Raw genomic sequence first — 19,927 nt, forward strand, 5'->3', positions numbered from 1 at the left:
TGTGATCAGAACTCCCACCCACCTGACGAAGGAACAGCCAGTTCCGAAAGCTAGTGGCATTTGCTACAAATAAACCTGTTGGACTTTAACCTGGTGTTGTGAATTTCTTACTGTGGAGATAGGGCCAGGGTGGAATTGTGATCGGTGCAGACTCGAAGGGCCAAATGGCCTCTTCTGCAGGGTAGGATTTTATGACTCTATATCAAAATTGCTTCTGTCTTAGACCCTTCCGGTGCCTGTCACTTACACCAATTACAACGATCACCCCTCCACCAGCTTGTTTTCCAGTTCATGAGTACATGACAGCGATTCATTACCAAAAGAAAAATATTATAATTCCTTCCTAAGTCATGAAAAGAGCCACATGTTGACACAGCAACTCAGGCTCCTTTTCTTCGGAATTGGTGGGGGGGGCGCGGTGGTTGTTAGCTGGAATCCCAGTTCTATCTGGGATGGATTCGGAATCTGTCTCCTTTGCCTACTCCTGATGGGAATCGTGGTGCTGTGAGCGGGGACTGTCTTTGGGCAGAGAACCCCCCAAGAAGAAGTTGATTTCTTTCACCGTGAAGTTTTGTTGTTTTGGTCCCCATTTCCTTGATGGGTTAGTGCTGCCCCCAAGTGGTGACCCTGAGCATCTTGTAAATTCTCATGAGTGTTTCGGGGATTTCCAGTGACTCTCAGCTCCATTCATCATAGACATGTCTAAGCCCAGTTCAAATTGTGTGGTATATGGCAGGTGTCCAGATTCTAATGTCAGTCGAAGAGAAGTGGATGCCGAGTGCAAGAATAATTGGCATTTCAAACTGAAATAGACCATCGGGAAACTATATGTGCAGTAATCGCTGCTTCATCACCTTGCTCACAGGATCACTATTCCCTTTGAATTTCAAACAAAAGTGATCAAAAGTTTGAAAGCTTTGGATACAACAGAAACATTTAATGACAACAGGTTATTCATCTTTTCGTTTGCCATTTAGTTGGGGGTGGGGGGGGGCGCATGGTGGCAAATGGTTAGTGCGGCTGCCTCAACGTCAGGGACCTGGATTCGATTTCTGGTCACTGTCTGTGTGGAGTCTGCACGTTCTCCCTATGTCTGCATGGGTTTTCTCCGGGTGCTCTGGTTTCCTCCCACAGTCCGAAAGACGTGCTAGTAAGGTACATTGGCCATGCTAAATTCTCCCTCATTGTACCCAAACAGACGATGGAGTGTGGCAACTAGGGGATTTTCATTGCAGTGTTAATGTAAACCTACTTGTGACACTAATAAATAAGCTTAAATTTAAACAAAGTCAGCATAATAAGTCCTATGTGAAACCATGAGTGTGTCCTTGTAATACTTCCTTTAGCTATGATGAGAGCACACCCCAGACTCAAGGTCTCCATCGAAGATTTGCTGCACTAAGCAAGTGTTAGTCATTTTGATTCCAGCACCAGCCCAACTCAGTTGTGATTGCCTCAATATAATATGCATGATAGGCATGCCAGGTTGGGTGAGCACCTCAGTCCTGCCATCTGATCTTTCAAAGCCTCCAAAGGCAGCTGGATCGCAAGTATCTTGGAAGTGTCATGATGTTGGCACACAGTCCAAGCCGTGCACACGTAGAACAGAGTTGCAGGGCTATTGCTCTGTAGACTTTGAGTTTGGTAGGCAGGCTTGTGCCTCTTCATTCCCAAATTTATGTTCGGAGGCTGCCGAAGGCTATACTTGCTTCATCAATCCATGCACGTGTCTGGTTGAGAGAGTGTGTTGCCGAGATAAGTGAACTTATCCACTGCTGGTAGATTCTGGTCATGGACTGAGACATTGGAGAAGCTTGTCTGGAGCAGGTTAGAAAATGAATACATCATTGGAGGCCTTGGAGGCACTCCTGGTGTGCCTGGCCATTAGACATAGAACATAGAACATTACAGCGCAGAACAAGCCCTTCGGCCCACGATGTTGCGCCGACCAGTTTAAAAAAAAAACAACAACAATGACCCACTAACCTAAACCAATCCCTTTTCGTCCATAAACCTGTCCACAGACCTCTTAAACGCCCCCAAACTAGGCGCATTTACAACTGCAGCAGGCAGGGCATTCCAATCCCTCACCACCCTCTGGGTAAAGAACCTACCCCTGACATCTGTCCTATAACTACCCCCCCTTAGTTTAAAGCCATGCCCCCTCGTGCTAGACTTTTCCATCAGAGGAAAAAGGCTATCACTATCCACCCTATCTAAACCTCTAATCATCTTATATGTTTCAATAAGATCCCCTCTTAGCCGCCTTCTTTCCAGCGAAAACAACCCCAAATCCCTCAGCCTCTCCTCATAGGATCTCCCCTCCATACCAGGCAACATCCTGGTAAACCTCCTCTGCACCCTCTCCAAAGCCTCCACATCCTTCCTGTAATGTGGGGACCAGAACTGCACACAATACTCCAAGTGCGGCCGCACCAGAGTTGTGTACAGTTGCAACATAACGCTACGACTCCTAAGACAGGTGTACCTCAGGCGGTGTGCCTCAGGAATCGGTGCTGCATCCATTGTTATTTGTCATTTATATTAATGATTTGGATGAGAGTATAGGAGGCATGGTTAGTAAGTTTGCAGATGACACCAAGATTGGTGGCATACTGGACAGTAAAGAAGGTTATCTTGGATTGCAATGGGATCTTGATCAATTGGGCCAGTAAGTGACGAATGGCAGACAGAAGTTAATCTAGGTAAGTGTGAGGTGATGCATTTTGGTCTATCGAAACAAGGCAGGACTTACTCAGTTAATGGTAGGGCATTGGGGAAAGTTATAGCACAAAAAGATCTAGGGATACAGGTTCCTAGCTCCTTGAAAGTGGAGTCACATGTGGACAGAGTGGTGAAGTAAGCATTCGGCATGCTTGGTTTCATCGGTCAGAACATTGAATACAGGAGTTGGGACATCTTGTTGAAGTTGTACAAGACATTGGTAAGGTCACACTTGGAATACTTTGTACAGTTCTGGTCATCATGTTATAGAAAGGATATTATTAAACTAGAGAGAGTGCAGAAAGGATTTACTAGGATTCCACTAGGACTTGATGGTTTGAGTTATAAGAAGAGGCTGGATAGACTGGAACTTTTTTCCCTGGAGCATAGGAGGCTGAGGGGTGATTTTGTAGAGATCCATAAAATAATGAGGGCGTAGGTCAGCTAGATAGTCAATATCTTTTCTCAAAGGTAGGGGAGTCTAAAACTAGAGGGCATAGGTTTAAGGTGAGAGGGGAGAGATACAAAAGGTTCCAGAGGGGCAATTTTTTCACACAGAGGGTGGTGAGTGTTTGGAACAAGCTGTCAGAGGTGGTGGCAGAGGCTGGTACAATTTTGTCTTTTAAAAAGCATTTAGACAATTACATGGGTAAGATGGGTATAGAGGGATATGGGCCAGTCATGGGCAATTGGGACTAGCTGAGAGGCTTAAAAAAAAAGCAGCATGGTCAAGTTGGACCAAAGGGCCAGTTTCCATGCTGTAAACCTCTATGACTCTATCTCTAAATGAACTCTTGTCTAGCACTTAACATGGTATCTTTGAATGACAAAGAAATCTGTCTCTTCAGAAATACTTTGATTACTGTTTTCTTTTCTGCATCAGGATGGACTTTGCTGTGAATAAACTCAAGAAGGCAGGGAATCAGAAAGGTTTTTACATTCTTCGATGCAGCCCCAAAGAGTTTAATAAGTACTTTCTCACTGTGGCCGTTGAGGTAAGTGTGTATATTTGTATAGTAGTTCATGTTATCAGTGCATGGGAAAGTACAGAACGAGAAAGGACTAGCCGCTGAGTTACAATGTCTTCCAATCGCTCATTCTTGTAGCATCCATCCAATTTTCCCTTCAGTATTTATGCACATTTGCCTTTGCAAATAAGGCAGTCAGTTCCATGTACTTACTACTGTAATGTTCTAACTATGTTAGGGGTTTTGGGTTTTAGCAAAAGGAAAAGATTCAACTAATGATAACATGGTGTATTCTAAAAGCACTAGCCTGTGCAGAGACCAAAATGAAAGTAAAACAACAGCCTGTGTCAACACCCTGATAAATCACCATCAAACCTTATGATCAGCTCTTAAAATAACTTGCAATCCTTTTAAACATACAACTACTACTCTTTTGAAGTAGTTAAATCTAGACTGTTTACATGCCTTCCACCTTCTGAACCTTCATAAGAACATAAGAACATAAGAAATAGGAGCAGGAGTAGGCCATCTAGCCCTTCGAGCCTGCCCCGCCATTCAATAAGATCATGGCTGATCTGTTGTGGCTCAGTTCCACTTTCCCGCCCTCTCCCCATAACCCTTAATCCCCTCTCTTATCAAGAACCCATCAACCCGCTTCTTAAAAATATTTAGCGAGGCAGCCTCCACCACTTCAACGGGCAGAGAATTCCAGAGATTCACCACCCTTTGAGTGAAGAAGTTCCTCCTCAACTCCGTTCTAAACCGCCTCCCCTTTATCTTGAGGCTGTGCCCCCTAGTCCTACTGTCTTTTTTGAGCGGGAAGAGTCTCTCCACCTCTATCCTATCCATCCCATTCATCATCTTATACGTCTCAATGAGATCTCCCCTCATTCTTCTAAACTCTAACGAGTACAAGCCTAGTTTATTCAGCCTCTCCTCATAGCTCAATCCCCTCAACTCCGGTATCAGCCTAGTAAACCTCCTCTGCACTCCCTCCAGGGCCAAAATATCCTTGCGCAGGTGCGGAGTTCTGGAGTTTGTGGAAATCGCAGATATATTAATCGATTGGCTTAAGAATCGCGGACAGTCAGTCTCAGGAACTACTCACCATCCAAGTCACCACTCTCAGGCTCCAAATAAGTTGTATGGTCTGTCCCACTTCAGGGTTTGTCCTCAGAGAGAAGGCTTTCAATGAGAGTGGGGCATTTCAGTATGCTGAGTTATCCTTGGAGACTTAAATCTGGGGCATATTTTTAAAACAAAGCTTTAAGGCTAAGTAGCTGTTCTGTGTAGCCACAATTCAGTTCAACCATTTGATCAGTATGATTGTGACTGTTTCCAAGCAAGTTTTTTCTTTTTCCCTTCCCTGCCACCTCTTCTACCTTCCTTTCCTCCACGACCCCCTCCCACCCATTATTTCCATTGTTCTGGCTTGATTCCCAAGGTGGTGATCAATAATAATGTATCTTCTTGAACTGTGCCCCATTTTTATTTAGAAGGACAATGTGACTGAATGCAGACACTGCCTGATTACCAAGAATGAGAACAATGAGTACAATCTGAATGGAGCTAAGAAGAGCTTCAACAGCCTCAAAGAGTTGCTGAACTGCTACAAGAAGGAGACTGTCCGCTCCGATGGTGTTATCTTCCAGTTCAGCAAATGTTGTCCACCAAAACCGAAAGGTAATCACTGACAAAAAAAAATCCCATCTTTTCTGAGCTAAATGTAATGGCCAGTCAGTGACTGTGTCCAAATTCTACAAGCGATATTTTCCCACTTCTGATTGTTGATCCATCAGAAGGAACTCTTCACTTGTAGGCAATAGAATAAAACAAGACTTACTCCTACTTATAAATCAAAGAAAAAGGTTGAATAAAGAAACTTCATTACTCCAACACCTGAGGCCTCACCAAAGGCCATTCCCACAAACTCCAGTAGGTTCTTATTTATACAGAATCAGTTGGTCAGCTGACCAACGTCCATCTGCTCCTAAGCTCCTCACTCCCCTCAACTGTATATTGTATTGGGTAATTTATTTGCGTACTAACCAAACTATAGGGGGTTGATATTGATAGCGAGACATCTTTCAAGAGTGGAACAATGGAGTTAAATTCCTGGATAAAGAGGATGTCATCATACTTCTGTGAAAGGGTGTTGAGCCCTGTCAAGATTTCTCAAATTCTTTTGCTGTGTTCTGGATGTTGATGATCCTTGCGTCAATCTCTGCTGTTATATGGATCTGCTTCCTGTCCTTCTCTTCATTTTGTCATTGGTTACATAGTTTACTGGATCAGTTGATCCTTACAGCATGTTACCATTGATCACACTACAACAGATCCAGTGTTATTATTGGTTACATTCCTGTACTGAACCCGCTGAAGTTGATTCCCTGCAGCAGATTCCCTGACAGTGGGGTGGGTGAGCCATATAAAATGCCGTAGACTTTGGTGGGGCTGGAGGATCTCACTGGCGGCCAGTAGCGAGCCATATCCGCCCCGGGAAAACCTGGCGGGGTGAGGGGGAGTGGACTGGAAAATACTGGCCTACATTTTTCTCTCAATCGGAGCCATGCAAACATTCTGGCTAATACTCCTGTACAAATTCACGGGCGGTACAGTGGCACAGTGGTTAGCCTTGTTGCCTCACAGTATCAGGGACCCAGGTTCTATTCCTGCCTTGGGTAACTGTCTGTGTGGAGTTTGCACTTTCTCCCCATGTCTGCGTGAGTTTTCTCTGGGTGCTCTGGTTTCTTCCCATAGTCCGAAGGATGTGCAGGTTATGTAGATTGGCCATGCTAAATTGGCCATTAGTGTCAAGGGGATTAGCAGGGTAAATACACAGGATATGGCTTGTGTGGCATGATGGGGTGAATGGCCGCCTTCTACACTGTAGGAATTCTATGATTCTAATGTTCAGCAAGTCTTGACTTTTCACATGTTTAGAGAGGAAGAGTAGTGGGTGAGATTGTGCGTGGGATTTTCCAGCCACGCACGCCTGAAGACCAAAAATTCCTGCCCGAGGTAAACAGACATTTAAATGGTGTGCCAGATTTTCTGTTCCTCCAGCTATGATTGCCGTAGAAATTTCCAGCCAGTTTACAGGGAGTAAGTTCTAAGAAACACTAACTGAAGTAATATTGATAAACAAGGGAATCCGAGACAGACTGCAATGAAGAGAAACAGAAATACCAATAATTTGTGAGAACTGGAAATCCTCGCAAATGTTAATTCTTTTTTGCCAATCAAAATGATCCTAAATATAAGAATGTGTCAGATAAAAGATTAGACTTAAAAAGTGTCACAATCTAAACAGCAAATGCCTGCTGAAGGATTTAATTACTCGCTTTTCAATGCACATTAACCAAATGAAGAATATTGGTTGATTCAAAGATTTATTCAACAGAATGAGCTTTTTTTATGTGGAACTTTAGGACATGCATTACTTCTGCAAGTAATTTCGCTTTTTGGCCGCCTGCTTTTTTCGGCATTGTGGAATCTGCTTTGAGTATCATGAATGTTTTTTTAAAATGTTAAATAAATCGTATTTTCTACTCATGACGTTTTAAACTCTACCATTTCTATGAGCTTCGTGGCAGAAATGTCCAGGTGAATCAAGTTAATACATTTACACTGGGAAATTACACTGGGGCAGCATGGCGGCACAGTGGTTAGCACTGTTGTCTCACAGCGCCGGGGACCCGGATTCGAATCTGGGTTTGGGGAGCTGATGGTGTGGAGTTTGCATATTCTCTCCGTGTTCCCGGTGCTCCAGTTTCCTTCCCCCGGTCCAAAAGTCGTAATGCTTCGGAGCATTGGCCATGCTAAATTCTCCATCAGTGTACCCGAACAGGTGCCGGAATGTGGTGACTCGGGGATTTTCACAGTAACTTCATTGCAGTGTTAACTTAAGCTGAATTGTGACACTAATAAATGAACTTAAAAGAAAGCCTCTGCCTCTCAAACAAAGCAGTAACTTAAAAAAAGCCTTCAGAAGAGAATGATGAAACATGCTTCAGAAAGTTCCTTTGGGGAAAAAGAGGGAAATGTTTAAAAGCAGTCTTTGTACAAAATTTATTTGGAAACAGGTACCAGATAAGTGTGCCGTAAGAACCCACATTTAAGTTTGCTGATGCATAATCAAAATCAGGAGAAGGCATGATGGAATCAAGGGCACAGAAGGGGAAACTATTCATCCCTTTACCATATGTCAGTCCTTTGAAAGAGCTACCTATTAGCCTCACTCCCTCACAAATTCCTAATAGCCCAGCAATTTTTCTCCATCAAGTATTAATCCAATTTTGCTTTGAAATTGGCTACTCACCCTGCTTAACGTTTGTCCAGGGTTAACATTGGGAAGAGGTCCCCCTCTTCTCTCTCTGTCAGAAAGTAAGAATACTGGGGACCGGAGAAGAGGGAGAAAGTTACTTGCGAGATGAAGATAGGTACATCTCTTATCAGCACAAAGAATAATGGTTATAGTTGATGTGTTAAATGGTTGGTGAACTGCGATTCTAAAACTTCAGTGTGTTTTATTGAATAGCTTGCTTTTTCTATCTACAGATAAATCTAATCTTCTGGTCTTGAGAAGCAATAGTGCTTCTGAAATGCCAACATCTCCAACATTACAGAGACACAATGTCAGCCAAATGGTATTTCACAAGATCAGGAAAGAAGACTTAACGTTTGTAAGTAATTGAAACATATTGCTATGTGTGAATTGTTGTGCTTTGCAACTGGCTTGGAACAGAAGATAGTGACAGATTATTTTACCTGTTCTTTAAATTGTACCTATGATATTTAAGGACTGTTCCAACAAAGTTTGTTTTTTAAGAAAAGCAACTCTCTTAGGTGTATTTACCCAGCATATTATTTTTGAATCAGACCTAACAAAATGGATCCACGATATACGGGTTAGGCTGGTTCATTGGCTATGCTAAATTGACCCTTAGTGTCAGTGGGATTAGCTTGGTAAATATGTGTGGTTACAGGGATAGGACCTGGCAGAGATTGTTGTTGGTGCAGGCTTAGTGAACCAAATGGCCTCTTCTGCACTGTAGGAATTCTATGATTCTTATTGTTTCTTGGAAGAGTGAGACTTTGAGTGCTGAAGCCACATGTAGCAGAGTCAGAAGAACAATAACAATCCAGGCAGAAAGAGAATGATGATAAGGGTGAGTGAGAGAAAGGATCAGAAGGTTTAAGGTAAAAGAATATCATCAAATGTAGTTCAAGTGGATGCCTGGAAGAGTCTTGGAAATATGTGTTCCTTGCACATATTGGGTCAAGATGCTTGGTAGTGAGATGGTTTGGTTTGTATACCTAGGTCATGCTTGACCTTTAGAGGTCCACGTAGAAGAAGGGATTTGGGTAGAATCAAATGAGGCTGATGAATTGGAACGTTGTGATATGAGGAGAGTACCAAATAATTACTCCAACACAAGATATGCCTTGAAACCAGTTCAGATCTGAGTCATGTTGGAGAAAACGTCTCCTAAGACTCAGGCCAAGAGTGGTCAAGATGCTTCCCAAGTTTTGGGTTAAAAAAGGCGGCATCCTCTTAGAATGATAGGAAACGGGTGGTTAAGTTGGAGTTGTAAATAAATTTTTTAAAAAAAAGTGTATATATGTTTTATGAAACTTGAACTTTGTGTAAATTTTTCATTAAGAGAGGAATGTAATAGTATCTTCTTGTGGTTGTTTATGCATGTTAGTATACGAACCAAAACCAGAATAAACTAGTTTAGTTGTGGGCTAGAACTCCATGGCTTGTATTTACGACCTCGCTCAGGCGAGGCTCGTAACATCCCGCCCAAAGCCAACGGAAAATTCCATTCGGGGGACCACATCTGCCCCAACAAGGTGAGGGGGTAAAATTCCAGCACGTGTATGCACCAGTGTTTTTGGCCTGCCACAGTGTCACAGCTGGAATGACTAGCAATGCACATTCCTAAATAAATAATTTGTGCTGTTTCGTTCACAGGCTGAAAGTCTGGGGCAAGGAACGTTCACCAAAATCTTCAAAGGAGTAAGGGAAGAACTGGGAGACTACGGCAAAATACACAAGACAGAAGTTCTCCTAAAAGTCCTAGAAAAGGCACACAGAAATTACTCTGAGGTTTGTATCTCTGTGAAGGGATTTCAAACTTTTATCTTTTTATTCAGAGAATGCAAGAAATAGTTTGCAAGTTTATTTTTTTTATATGGAGGTACATCAATTTAACATTGTGTCAATAGATTTGAAACAGATAGTGATAGAATTCAAGATACTATATGAATGACTCCAATAAGGCTCATTATACCAATGCAAGAAATCATAAAATCCCTACAGTACAGAAGGAGGCCATTTGGCCCATTGAGCCTGCACCAATCCCACCCAGGCCCTATCCCTGTGACCTTCCTAATCCCCCTGACACTCAGGAACAATTTTGCATGGTCAGTCAACCTAACTCCCACATTTTAGGACTGTGGGAGCAAACTGGAACAGACGCGGGGAGAACGGACAAACTCCACACAGCCAGTTAAGAAATGATATGGTATTGAATGTACAGACTAAATGACTCAGAAACAATAGTGCCAAACTTGGCCCAAGTATTTTCTGATGTAACCTGACAATCGGTTACTTGTATTCCCTATTATGGACAAGATTGAGCTGGTTTGGAATTTGCATGGAATCCAGAAGTTAAATGGGACTCTACCCCTTCTCCAACCTTTCATTCTCAAAACCTGGTTCAGTGGCGTGCTAATTCCCTGATGCACCAACTCTTACTCCCCAGTTTTCAATACCCAAGTTATGAAAAGTGAAGTCAAATCCAAATTTATTTTATTTGGAGAAAAATAATGCAAAATCTAATTTTGTATTTAAAAAAAACTGACGTAAGCTAAATTGTGATCTCTTGAGGTACAGAGCGTAAGTACAGGTAACCAGCTTCAATGATAAAGTAAAGTTTATTTGTTAGTAGACTTACATCAACACTGCAACAAATTTACTGTGAAAATCCCCTAGTCGCCAAATTCCGGTACCTGTTTGAGTGTACTTAGGGAGAATTTAGCATGGCCAATGCATCTAACCAGCACATCTTTCGGACTGTGGGAGGAAACTGGAGCACCCAGAGGAAATCCACGCAGACGTGAGGAGAACCTGCAGACTCTGCATGGACAGTAACCCAAGCTGGGACTCGAATCTGGGTCCCTCGTACTGTGAGGCAGTAGTGCTAACCACTGTGCCACTCCAATGATAACTGGATATGGTATTCTTTTCTGTGAAATAAATCCATTTAACTCCTTTTTACTAAGTGGCTACTCTGTGGTTGGGGAGAGGATCAGACATCATCAGGGTGCGATAGATCATTATTTTGTTGGATAAGGTTATCAAGGATATGGGGCAAAGGTGGGTAAGTAGAGCTGAGGCGTGGAGTAACCACAATCTAATGGCAATCTTTGGAATTCTTTGCCTGAAAGGGCTGTTGGTGCTCAGTTGTTGGGCATGTTCAAGGCTGAGATTGTTCTTTTTCTAAAATTATGAAGGGATGCAGATATAGTGCAGGAAAATGGTGTTGATGTAGGTTAGCCATGGTCTCATTGAACGACAGAGCACAGATCAAAGGTTATGGGGAGTAAGCAGGGTTAGGCTATTGATTTGGATGATCTGCTATGGTCGTGATGAATGGCAAAGCAGGCTCAAAGGGCTGAATGGTCCATACCAACTTGGCAGCACAATAGCACAGTTGTCAACACTACCGCTTCATTGTGCAAGGGATCCAGGTTCGATTCCCACCTTCGTGACTGCAGAGTTTGCATGTTCTCCCCGTGTCTCCGGGTATTCCAGTTTCCCCCCACATTCCAAAAGACATGCTGGCTAGATGCATTGGCCACGCTAAATTCTCCCTCAGTATACCCAAACAGATACCAGAGTTTGGTGACTAGAGGATTTTCACAGTAACTTTGTTGCAGTATTGATGTAAGCCTACTTGTGACACTAAACTTTAAACTTTATTTCTAATGTTACATTCTTAAATGGAACATGAGATTTATTTCTCAGCTAACATCTTGAAGGCTAGGACAGGAACTCCTTTTCTCTTAAATTCCACCCTCAGCAGAAAAAACCACAGTGGGCCCTATTTTACCATTTTGATTCTAAGTGCTGGGGTGGAAATGAAACTGGAAGTGTTTCAGATCTGACATTTAAACCCGTTCTCAGGTGCCCCCGTGCGCACTCTGGCTGAAAAAATATCAGCGATTCCGAATTGTGCTGCAGAAGCCTGTGGGTGAGGCTGAACGTGCCTGAAACCCTGCAGCTCCGATCGGAGCGTCCAGCTGTGCGTGCGCAGTAAAAAAGGATAGAATAGTCCTCCCCTGCCGTATCCCTGGTCGGATGATGCCAACCCCTGGCCTCCACAGACATTTCCTCACTCCCACAACATTACTGACCCTCTTATCCCTCCCACTCTCCGACCACCCAGACCGATTGCATTTCCCTTTACCCCCCCACTGATGGCAAGCAGAGTGGCAGCAGTCCCCCCTTGCGCTCCACTGATCGCAAGCAGAGTGGCAGCAGAACCCCTTCCCCCCATTCTCACTGATCTCAAACAGAGAGCCGTCGGACACTCGGCACTTAGCTGTTCACTAACTGCAGCGCCTGTATAGGATTCCTATGGAGCATGTTTGTTTTGTGCCGATTCTGGAAGGGCGAACTCGGTGGTAAAGGGGAAGGTGCCGGTAAAGTTGAGCGTGCAGCCAATTAAGTCAATTTAAACGCATGCAGAATTCTCCAGTCTCGTGTGCCCTGTTGTCAGTGATAATGGCGAATTTGACGCTCAGCCAAATCTCTGTCCACTGCAGCGGGACTGGAAAATCCCAGCTGCGGGCAGGCTCGGAGAAGGCCAGCGAGCATCTTTAGCATGTCTCTAATATACAGAGCGTAGTGAAATATTTGCCTCGATTTCAAACTCAGTAATTGTCAATGCAACAAAAGTATTTTATTGTCTTTGGTATTCTTTTTCAGTCTTTTTTTGAGGCAGCAAGCATGATGAGCCAACTGTCCTATAAGCACTTGGTATTGAATTACGGAGTGTGTGTGTGTGGTGAAGAGAGTAAGTAAAGAGTTTCTGAAGTTTTAATGCAATTGGTGTACGCTGGGAATTTCGGTTAACCATTTCCCTTCTCACCAGAATGTTTACAGATGTGTGACAAGAAAGCTCACAGGCAAAGACAAACTGGGTGCAGGGTGTTTTGGCTCCCGGGTGTCCTGCCTCACCCACCCAAAGAGTTGGCAGGGAATGTATCTCTACGATCGCAGCGACCCCCAAAGCCGTTTGAGCACTGGAATGATGGAGGTTGAGGGGTGACCTGACAGAGATTTACAAGATAATGAGTGGCATGGACAGAGTGGGTAGTCAAATGCTCTTTCCTAGGGTAGAAAAGTCAGGTACGAGGGAACATTGTTTAAAATGCGGGGGGAAAAGTTTAGAGGAGATCTGCAAGGCAAGTTTTTTTGTACAGAAGGTGGTGAATGTCTGGAACACACTGCCTGGGAAGGTGGTGGCAGCAGGTACGATAGTGGCATTTAAATGGCGTCAAGATAAATACATGAATAGGATGGGAATGGAAGAATATGGATCTATAATTGCTTATGGTTTTACTTTAGGCAGGTGAGGCTTAGAGGGCCAGTTCCTGTGCTGTACCGTTCTTTGTTCTTTGATGTGCCAAGGGGGCATTAATTGGCTGAAGATGGGGCTTTTGCCCCTCACTTGGGCAGAAGTCCCATCTTGGGGAGCCGTTTTCTAAACTGAGTGGCTGACAGCTCTCCTGGGTATGTCAGTAGCAGCAGTGGTTAGTGCTGTGACACACGCACTTCCCAGATTCTAAGTCCTGACGTGGCGACCCCCACACCCTTCACACCTAAGTCCAGAGCAGGGTGATCTCCTGGTCTCCCCCACCTGCCTTGGAATTCCTCCACTCAACCTGAAAATTGAGGCTGAGGTGGGAAGCAGCACTTCATTGGATCTCCCTCAGCCTTGCCTGTGCCCCATGCAAAGTGGTGGACAGGGCAAGGTGATTGGGAAGGCAGCAGGAAGGTTATGCGAGGAGTTTTATGGCGCATTTGACTGCAAACCCACCACCAGGCAACCATGAAATTCTGCCCTTGATTTTGTTCAGTGAAGCCAAGTCAGCACTAACTGCTGAAAACATCACTTAAATTACCCATCAAAAAAACAACCAGATATGGAATATTTACATCAACTAAATTAGGAAAATGTGACTAGTTTCTTAAGTGAGAACATTCTAGGAATGAAGTGCAGAGAGAATATTTTTCTATCCCAATTTAAGCTCAACCTCATCCAGAATAAAAGCTGCTTTATTGACATCCCATACACCAACCTAAACACTCGCTCCCTCCACACTATGAGCAGGATTTTTCTGGCCATTTCCAGCAATAGTTGAAATGGCAAGTGACAGGAAGGCCTGGGTCCTGCTTGCAGGCTGAGCGAAGGTGTTCTGCAAAGCGGTCACCCAGTCTGCGTTTAGTCTCCCCCAGTGTAGAGGAGTGCGCCATTGGGAGCAGTGATGAGAGTAGGCCAAATTGAAGGAGGTGCAGGGGAAACGCTGCTTAACCTAGAAGTTATGTTTGGGGTCTTGAATGGTGAGGAGGGAGGAGGTAAAGGGGCATATGTTGCACCTACTGTGATCGCAAGGGAAGGCGCCGTGGGAAGGGGATGAGGGGTTGAGGGTGATGGAGGAGTAAAGGATGGGGAGTGGCATTGGTAGAGGGGAAAAAGTGTTTGACCTGACATCATCTGTTAGTTCTGCTTTGCCCTGGAACTAAATGAACAGTATTTCTTTTTGTCATGAGTGTTAAATAGGCACCTCTCTTTGATCTTTAAGCCAGTTGCACTTTGACATTGCATATTTTCTCTCTTTTCCCTCCTTTCTTTTGGGATCAGATATTATGGTTCAGGAATATGTGAAGTTTGGATCCCTGGACACGTATCTGAAGAGGAACAAAAACAATGTGAACATCCTGTGGAAGCTGGAGGTGGCCAAACAATTGGCTTGGGCAATACATTTCTTAGTAAGTGAGGTTTCTGAAGTACACATTAGTAATAGTATGTGAAGTAGATGGTCCTTTAGTCTGGCTAAAAAAGATAACTGGGCCTGCCAATTCTGTTATTGTGAGGTGCACAACCTGCACATCAGTTGTGGAAGGGTTAAGGGTGCAGTTACATGGAGGGGGCCACCTTCCAATTTTTCTTTCTTTATTCTTTTGTGGGATGCAAGGCCAGCATTTGTTGCCCAACCCTATTTGCCCTTGAACTGAGTGGCTTGTCACGCCATTCCAGAGTCAACCACGTTGCTGTGGAGTTACATGTAGGCCAGACCAGGTAAGGGCGGCAGACTTCCTTCCCTAAAGGACATTAAGTTTTTAAGTTTATTTATTAGTGTCACAAATAGGCTTACATTAACACTGCAATGAAGTTACTGTGAAGATCCCCTAGTCGCTACACTCCAGTGCCTGTTCGGGTACACTGAGGGAGAATTTAACTTGGCCAGTCCACCTAACCAGCATGTCTTTTGGGCTGCGGGAGGAACCGGAGCATCCAGAGGAAACTCACGCAGACACAAGAAGAACGTGCAGACTTTGCACAGACAGTGACCCAGCCAGGGAATCAAACCTGGCTCCCTGGCGTTGTGAGTCTGTACTGCTTACCACTGTACCACCGTACAGGCCTGGTGAATCAGATTGGGGTTTTATGACAATCGATAATGGTTTCATGGTCATCATTAGGCTTTTAATTCCAGGTTTTTAATCAAACTAAATTCCATCAGTTGCCTTGGTGGGATTCGAACCTGGGCCCTGAGAACAATACCCTGGGTCTCTGCTATATCTCCTCTTACTCCATCCCTTTTCCTGGCCCCAGTGTTTGAATTCTTCCTTCTAGTTATCAGGGCAAGGTGTTTACCGCCCATCAACATTCGCTTAGATTTTCTTTTACAAGTAAGCAATTTATTTTTCAAATCTGTACTTTAGTGACTCCACTTTAGAGACATGTTTTAATTACTTACATATTTTTGACCACTGCAAGCTAGTTCATCTTTCTTCATGTTTCTCTGTGCCCCCATTTTTTAAAAATTTATTCATTTAAGGGATACAGGTGTCACTGGCAAGGTCAGCATTTATTGCCCATCCTGATTACCCTAGGACTAAATAGTTTGCTGGCTCATTTCAGTCTATAGTTAAGAGTCAACCATATTGCTGTGGATCTGGAGTCACATGTCGGCCAGATAAGGTAAGTACGGCTGATTTCCTTCGTTGAAGGACATTAGTGAACCAGATGGGTTTTTAACACAACAATCAGTGATGGCTTTTATGGTCACCATTACTGAGGCTGGCTTTCAATTCCAAATTTTATTATTTTGAATTTACATTCCACCATCTTTTGTGGTTTGGATTTAGCTCAGTTGGCTGGATGGCTGGCTTGTGATGCAGAGCGGTACCAACAGCGCAGGTTCAATTCCCGTACCGGCTGACGTTATTCATGAAGGACCCGCCTTCTCAACCTTGCCCCTCGTCTGGAGTGTGGTGACCCCTCTGCTTAAAACACCACCAGTCAGTTCTCCCTCAAGGGGGAGAGCAGTCTCTGGTCCTCGGGGACTGTGGTGAAGTTTCATTTAATTAGAATCGTGAGTGGTTACAACACAGAAGGAGACCATTCCAGCTTTCAAATTCATGCTGGCTCACTGGCAAAGCGATTCAGCTAGTACCACTGCCCTGCCTTTTCGCTATAGCCCTGCGTTTTTGGTTATTTAAAAAAAAGGCAGACAGAATGGAAAAAGAGAAGGAGGTAGCCTTGATAATAAAGGACATTACTGAGAAAGGATCTTGACTCAGAAAATTTAATTAGTATGTGTAGAGATTAACATTGGCAAGAGCCAGAAAATGCTGGTGGGAGTCGTTTATCAATTCCCTAACATTAGTTAAACTGTTTGAAAGAGCAATAAGCAAGAAATTACTGGAGCATGTATCAAAGGCAATTGCAATAATTGTGGGGGACTTTAATCTTCATGTAGATTGGATCAATCCAATTGGCGAGGATCACCTGGAAGATGAATTTGTAGGATGCTTTTGTGATAGTTTCCTGGGACAATATATTATAGAACCGACCAGCGATAAAGCTTTTGTTTTTAGATCTAGTATTGTGGAATGAGAGAGGGTCGACCAGTAATCTCACAATAGTGATCATATTACCAATGTTAACTTTGAAAGTGACAAATTCTAATCACAAATATGATCCGTAACCTCAAACAAAGTCAGGTGTGAAGGGATTGGGTACATAGATTCAATGGTACAGTGGTAATTAAATAATGGGAAGCACTTAAAGAATGAATTGAAAAAATGATCAACAACAATACATTTAAAACCAAAACTCAGCGAGAAAGACATGTGTTGATTGGCGCGGTCTCTGTTAAGGGTGGGGGTGCAATCATTTGGGATTGAGATAAGGAGCAATTTCTTCACTCAAATGGTTGTGAACCTTTGGAATTCTCTACACCAGAGAGTTGCATCCGCAACATCTCCATTGTTGACTGTATTTAAGACTGGGATAGATAGTCTGGCCCGCCATGGGAATCGGAATGGGCGAAGGGTAGGCAGTGGGGAGGTCCGTTGACCTCGGGCAGGATTTTATGGCCTTGTTTATCCTGAAACTGTAAAATCCCACCCACAGTCTCTCAGCGAATCAAGGAATATGGAGAGCAAGTGGAAAAGTGGAGGAGCAAACCAAGAGCAGCCATGATTGTACTGAATGGTGGAGCAGCTTTAATGGGCGGTATGGTCTATAACTGCTCCTATCTCTTGTGTTCTTCTGTTTTTTTTTCCCAATCATTGTCCTTAGGTTTTTGATCCTTCCATGAATGGGAACAGTTTCCAGTCCACTTCTGTCAGACACCCCATGATTGAGACCGTCTCTATTAAACCTTGACCCAATTTTCAGTTCTCCAAGGAGAGCAGTCACAGCTTTGCCAGTGTATCCAAGAGTCATTCATCCCTGGACCCATTCTCTTTTATCTTATTAATAAAGCACGCAGGAGATCACTTGTTGTTTGGTTTCTGTGGGGATTCCAATTCTTCTTTTTCCTCATGTAGGAAGACCGAAACCTTGTCCATGGAAACGTCTGTGCCAAGAATGTCCTGATGATCAGAGAGGAGGACAGGAAGAATCGAAACCCTCCCTTCATAAAACTTGCTGATCCTGGAGTTGGTATGACAGTTCTATCGAAAGATGGTAAGGGTCCCTGACTACACCGGATATTCACTTACTAAGTTGTGAAGGGTGTATACATTTAAGTTTTTTTCCAGTTTTGTTTCTGTCAAAAGATGCTAAGTCTCAAATCTGGCAGTCCAAAAACCAGGGCTGGAGTTTTCTGACCATTCATGCCAGCAGGATTTTCCCATCCAGCTGCAGTGAACGGAGATTTGGCTGGCCACCAAAATGTCCATCCTAGCTGCAGTGGGAGCATGCTGTGAACGGGTGCCGAGACCGCACCCCTGATATTTTCAGAATGTACCTTGCATCAATTTTAATCAGGCTGAAAAAATATCTTCCCTGCTGTATTCAGTTAGGTTTGGGGTATCCAGTTATCCCCTTCACCATTTGTGCGAAAGCCTTTCCCCACGCTCGGAGTGACCTTTGACCTCATCGGACATGGTTTGACCTGAACTGTCCACGGGCCACACCGTTCAACCCGAAATCTGGCAAGATTGGAAATCCGGCCTGGCCTTGGTCCTGAGGTTGCCGGTTTTGAGACACTGAATGTGTGTAATAAACTTCCGCTTCATTACATTTGAGCTTTCTCTCCACCAATTGATAGGAAAAAGCGGAAAGTGTACATTATTCCAGCTGAACTGGAAATACTATTTTGCTATGAAGTTAACCTGACCTCGGATAACACAGCAGTTTATTGATGATCTCAGCATTGATTCAATATTTTTCACTTCAAGTCTTCATTCTGATTCCACACCATTCATCTCCCACCCAACAAGCACACGTATACACTGTTGTGGACCCTGTGATAAAACAGCTAGTATTGCAGCTCCTGCCTGTTATTGAGTGCTTAGAATCTACGTACCAGTTTGGGTCCTGAAGTCTACCATTCAGGACTGGGAGTAAGGTTCCCAAGTGCTGTTCTACGCATGGGTGCTCTTTCATTTGGCAAAGTTTGACTTTAGTTATTTGAAGTATCTCTTTGTTAGTGTGCGCACTTGTTGGTTGTATGCTGAGGAATGCTCATTACAATTCGGAGGTAGTGTGGGAAGTTTTTTGGCCTATTTGAGGAGTGTTGCCCAGGGAAGCAGCTTTTGTTTCAATTTGGCTCAGAATTGTCACAACCTGCATGCTTCAGTCCCAGTTATTTCAGGGTAGACCTTCCCATTCACACTGGACTACGTCCAAGCTTTGGGCATCCTGTGTAGTTCAACAGGATAACTTGCGTCTGCTATGATTGGGATAACTATAGAACAGTTTCTCCATCTTCCTCTTACACCTTTTTCATCATTTTCTTCCCCCAGCTGAAGTTTGATTTCAGGTGGGGTATAGTTGCCACTTGCCTGTTGCTTTCTGGTGTCTCAGTAACTGACAAGCTCATGCATAAGACTCATTTCTGATGTGTCAGGTCAAGCAAAATCCAACCTGCCTTTGCCTGTTCTTATTTTATGAAAGTGGATGTGGTTGAGAGACATTTAGCCATTTAATACTAAATATGTCTAAGCAGGGTAGCTCACCAATCAATGAAGTCAATGAAATGTTGAATCATTTAGCTAAAGGCTGTGTTTATTTGTGCTACAACACTTGGAAAGCACTTGCTGCACATGCACAATAGTGATCTCTGTCAGTGCCAGTGTTTCAGCTGCTTGTATTATAATCAAGAAGTAGGCTTGACAGAGACTAACAATATAGTTCAAGTTACCAATTCTTTTAGGTTTGCACAGTCAGTCCTTGACCAACAGCGAATTTTCCACCAAATTCCATGGTGGGGCAGACATGATAGCGTGTAGTCCACCATCCTACCTGGGAGCCCTATTGAAAAGGCGCCCGTGTCGTGGACCCACTATTGAAAAAAGAAGGCAGATTTCCTGAGAATGAAGATAGATCTCCGGGTGTACCATGAGGCAGGATGATGGACCTCCTGAGAATGAAGATGGATCTTTAGGAACATTCTGAGGCTGGAAGACGGACCACTCT

The 19,927-nt window shown here is 43.7% G+C and overlaps 1 protein-coding gene across 2 annotated transcripts in view; it reads left to right on the forward strand.

Moving 5' to 3' along the window:
* The window catches only part of LOC145342905 (tyrosine-protein kinase JAK2-like), a 270,756-nt gene that overhangs the window by 219,157 nt on the left and 31,672 nt on the right, over positions 1 to 19,927 (forward strand). For both annotated transcript variants that reach the window (XM_080188485.1, XM_080188486.1), the window contains 7 exons: positions 3,608 to 3,719; positions 5,189 to 5,375; positions 8,253 to 8,377; positions 9,673 to 9,807; positions 12,694 to 12,781; positions 14,633 to 14,760; positions 17,833 to 17,971. In XM_080188485.1, the coding sequence (XP_080044611.1) occupies positions 3,608 to 3,719; positions 5,189 to 5,375; positions 8,253 to 8,377; positions 9,673 to 9,807; positions 12,694 to 12,781; positions 14,633 to 14,760; positions 17,833 to 17,971 (914 nt within the window). The remainder of the gene's footprint in view (positions 1 to 3,607; positions 3,720 to 5,188; positions 5,376 to 8,252; positions 8,378 to 9,672; positions 9,808 to 12,693; positions 12,782 to 14,632; positions 14,761 to 17,832; positions 17,972 to 19,927) is intronic.

This window comes from Carcharhinus amblyrhynchos, chromosome 5 (assembly GCF_965287045.1).
Source record: "Carcharhinus amblyrhynchos chromosome 5, sCarAmb.v2.hapA, whole genome shotgun sequence".
Lineage (NCBI taxonomy): Eukaryota > Metazoa > Chordata > Chondrichthyes > Carcharhiniformes > Carcharhinidae > Carcharhinus > Carcharhinus amblyrhynchos.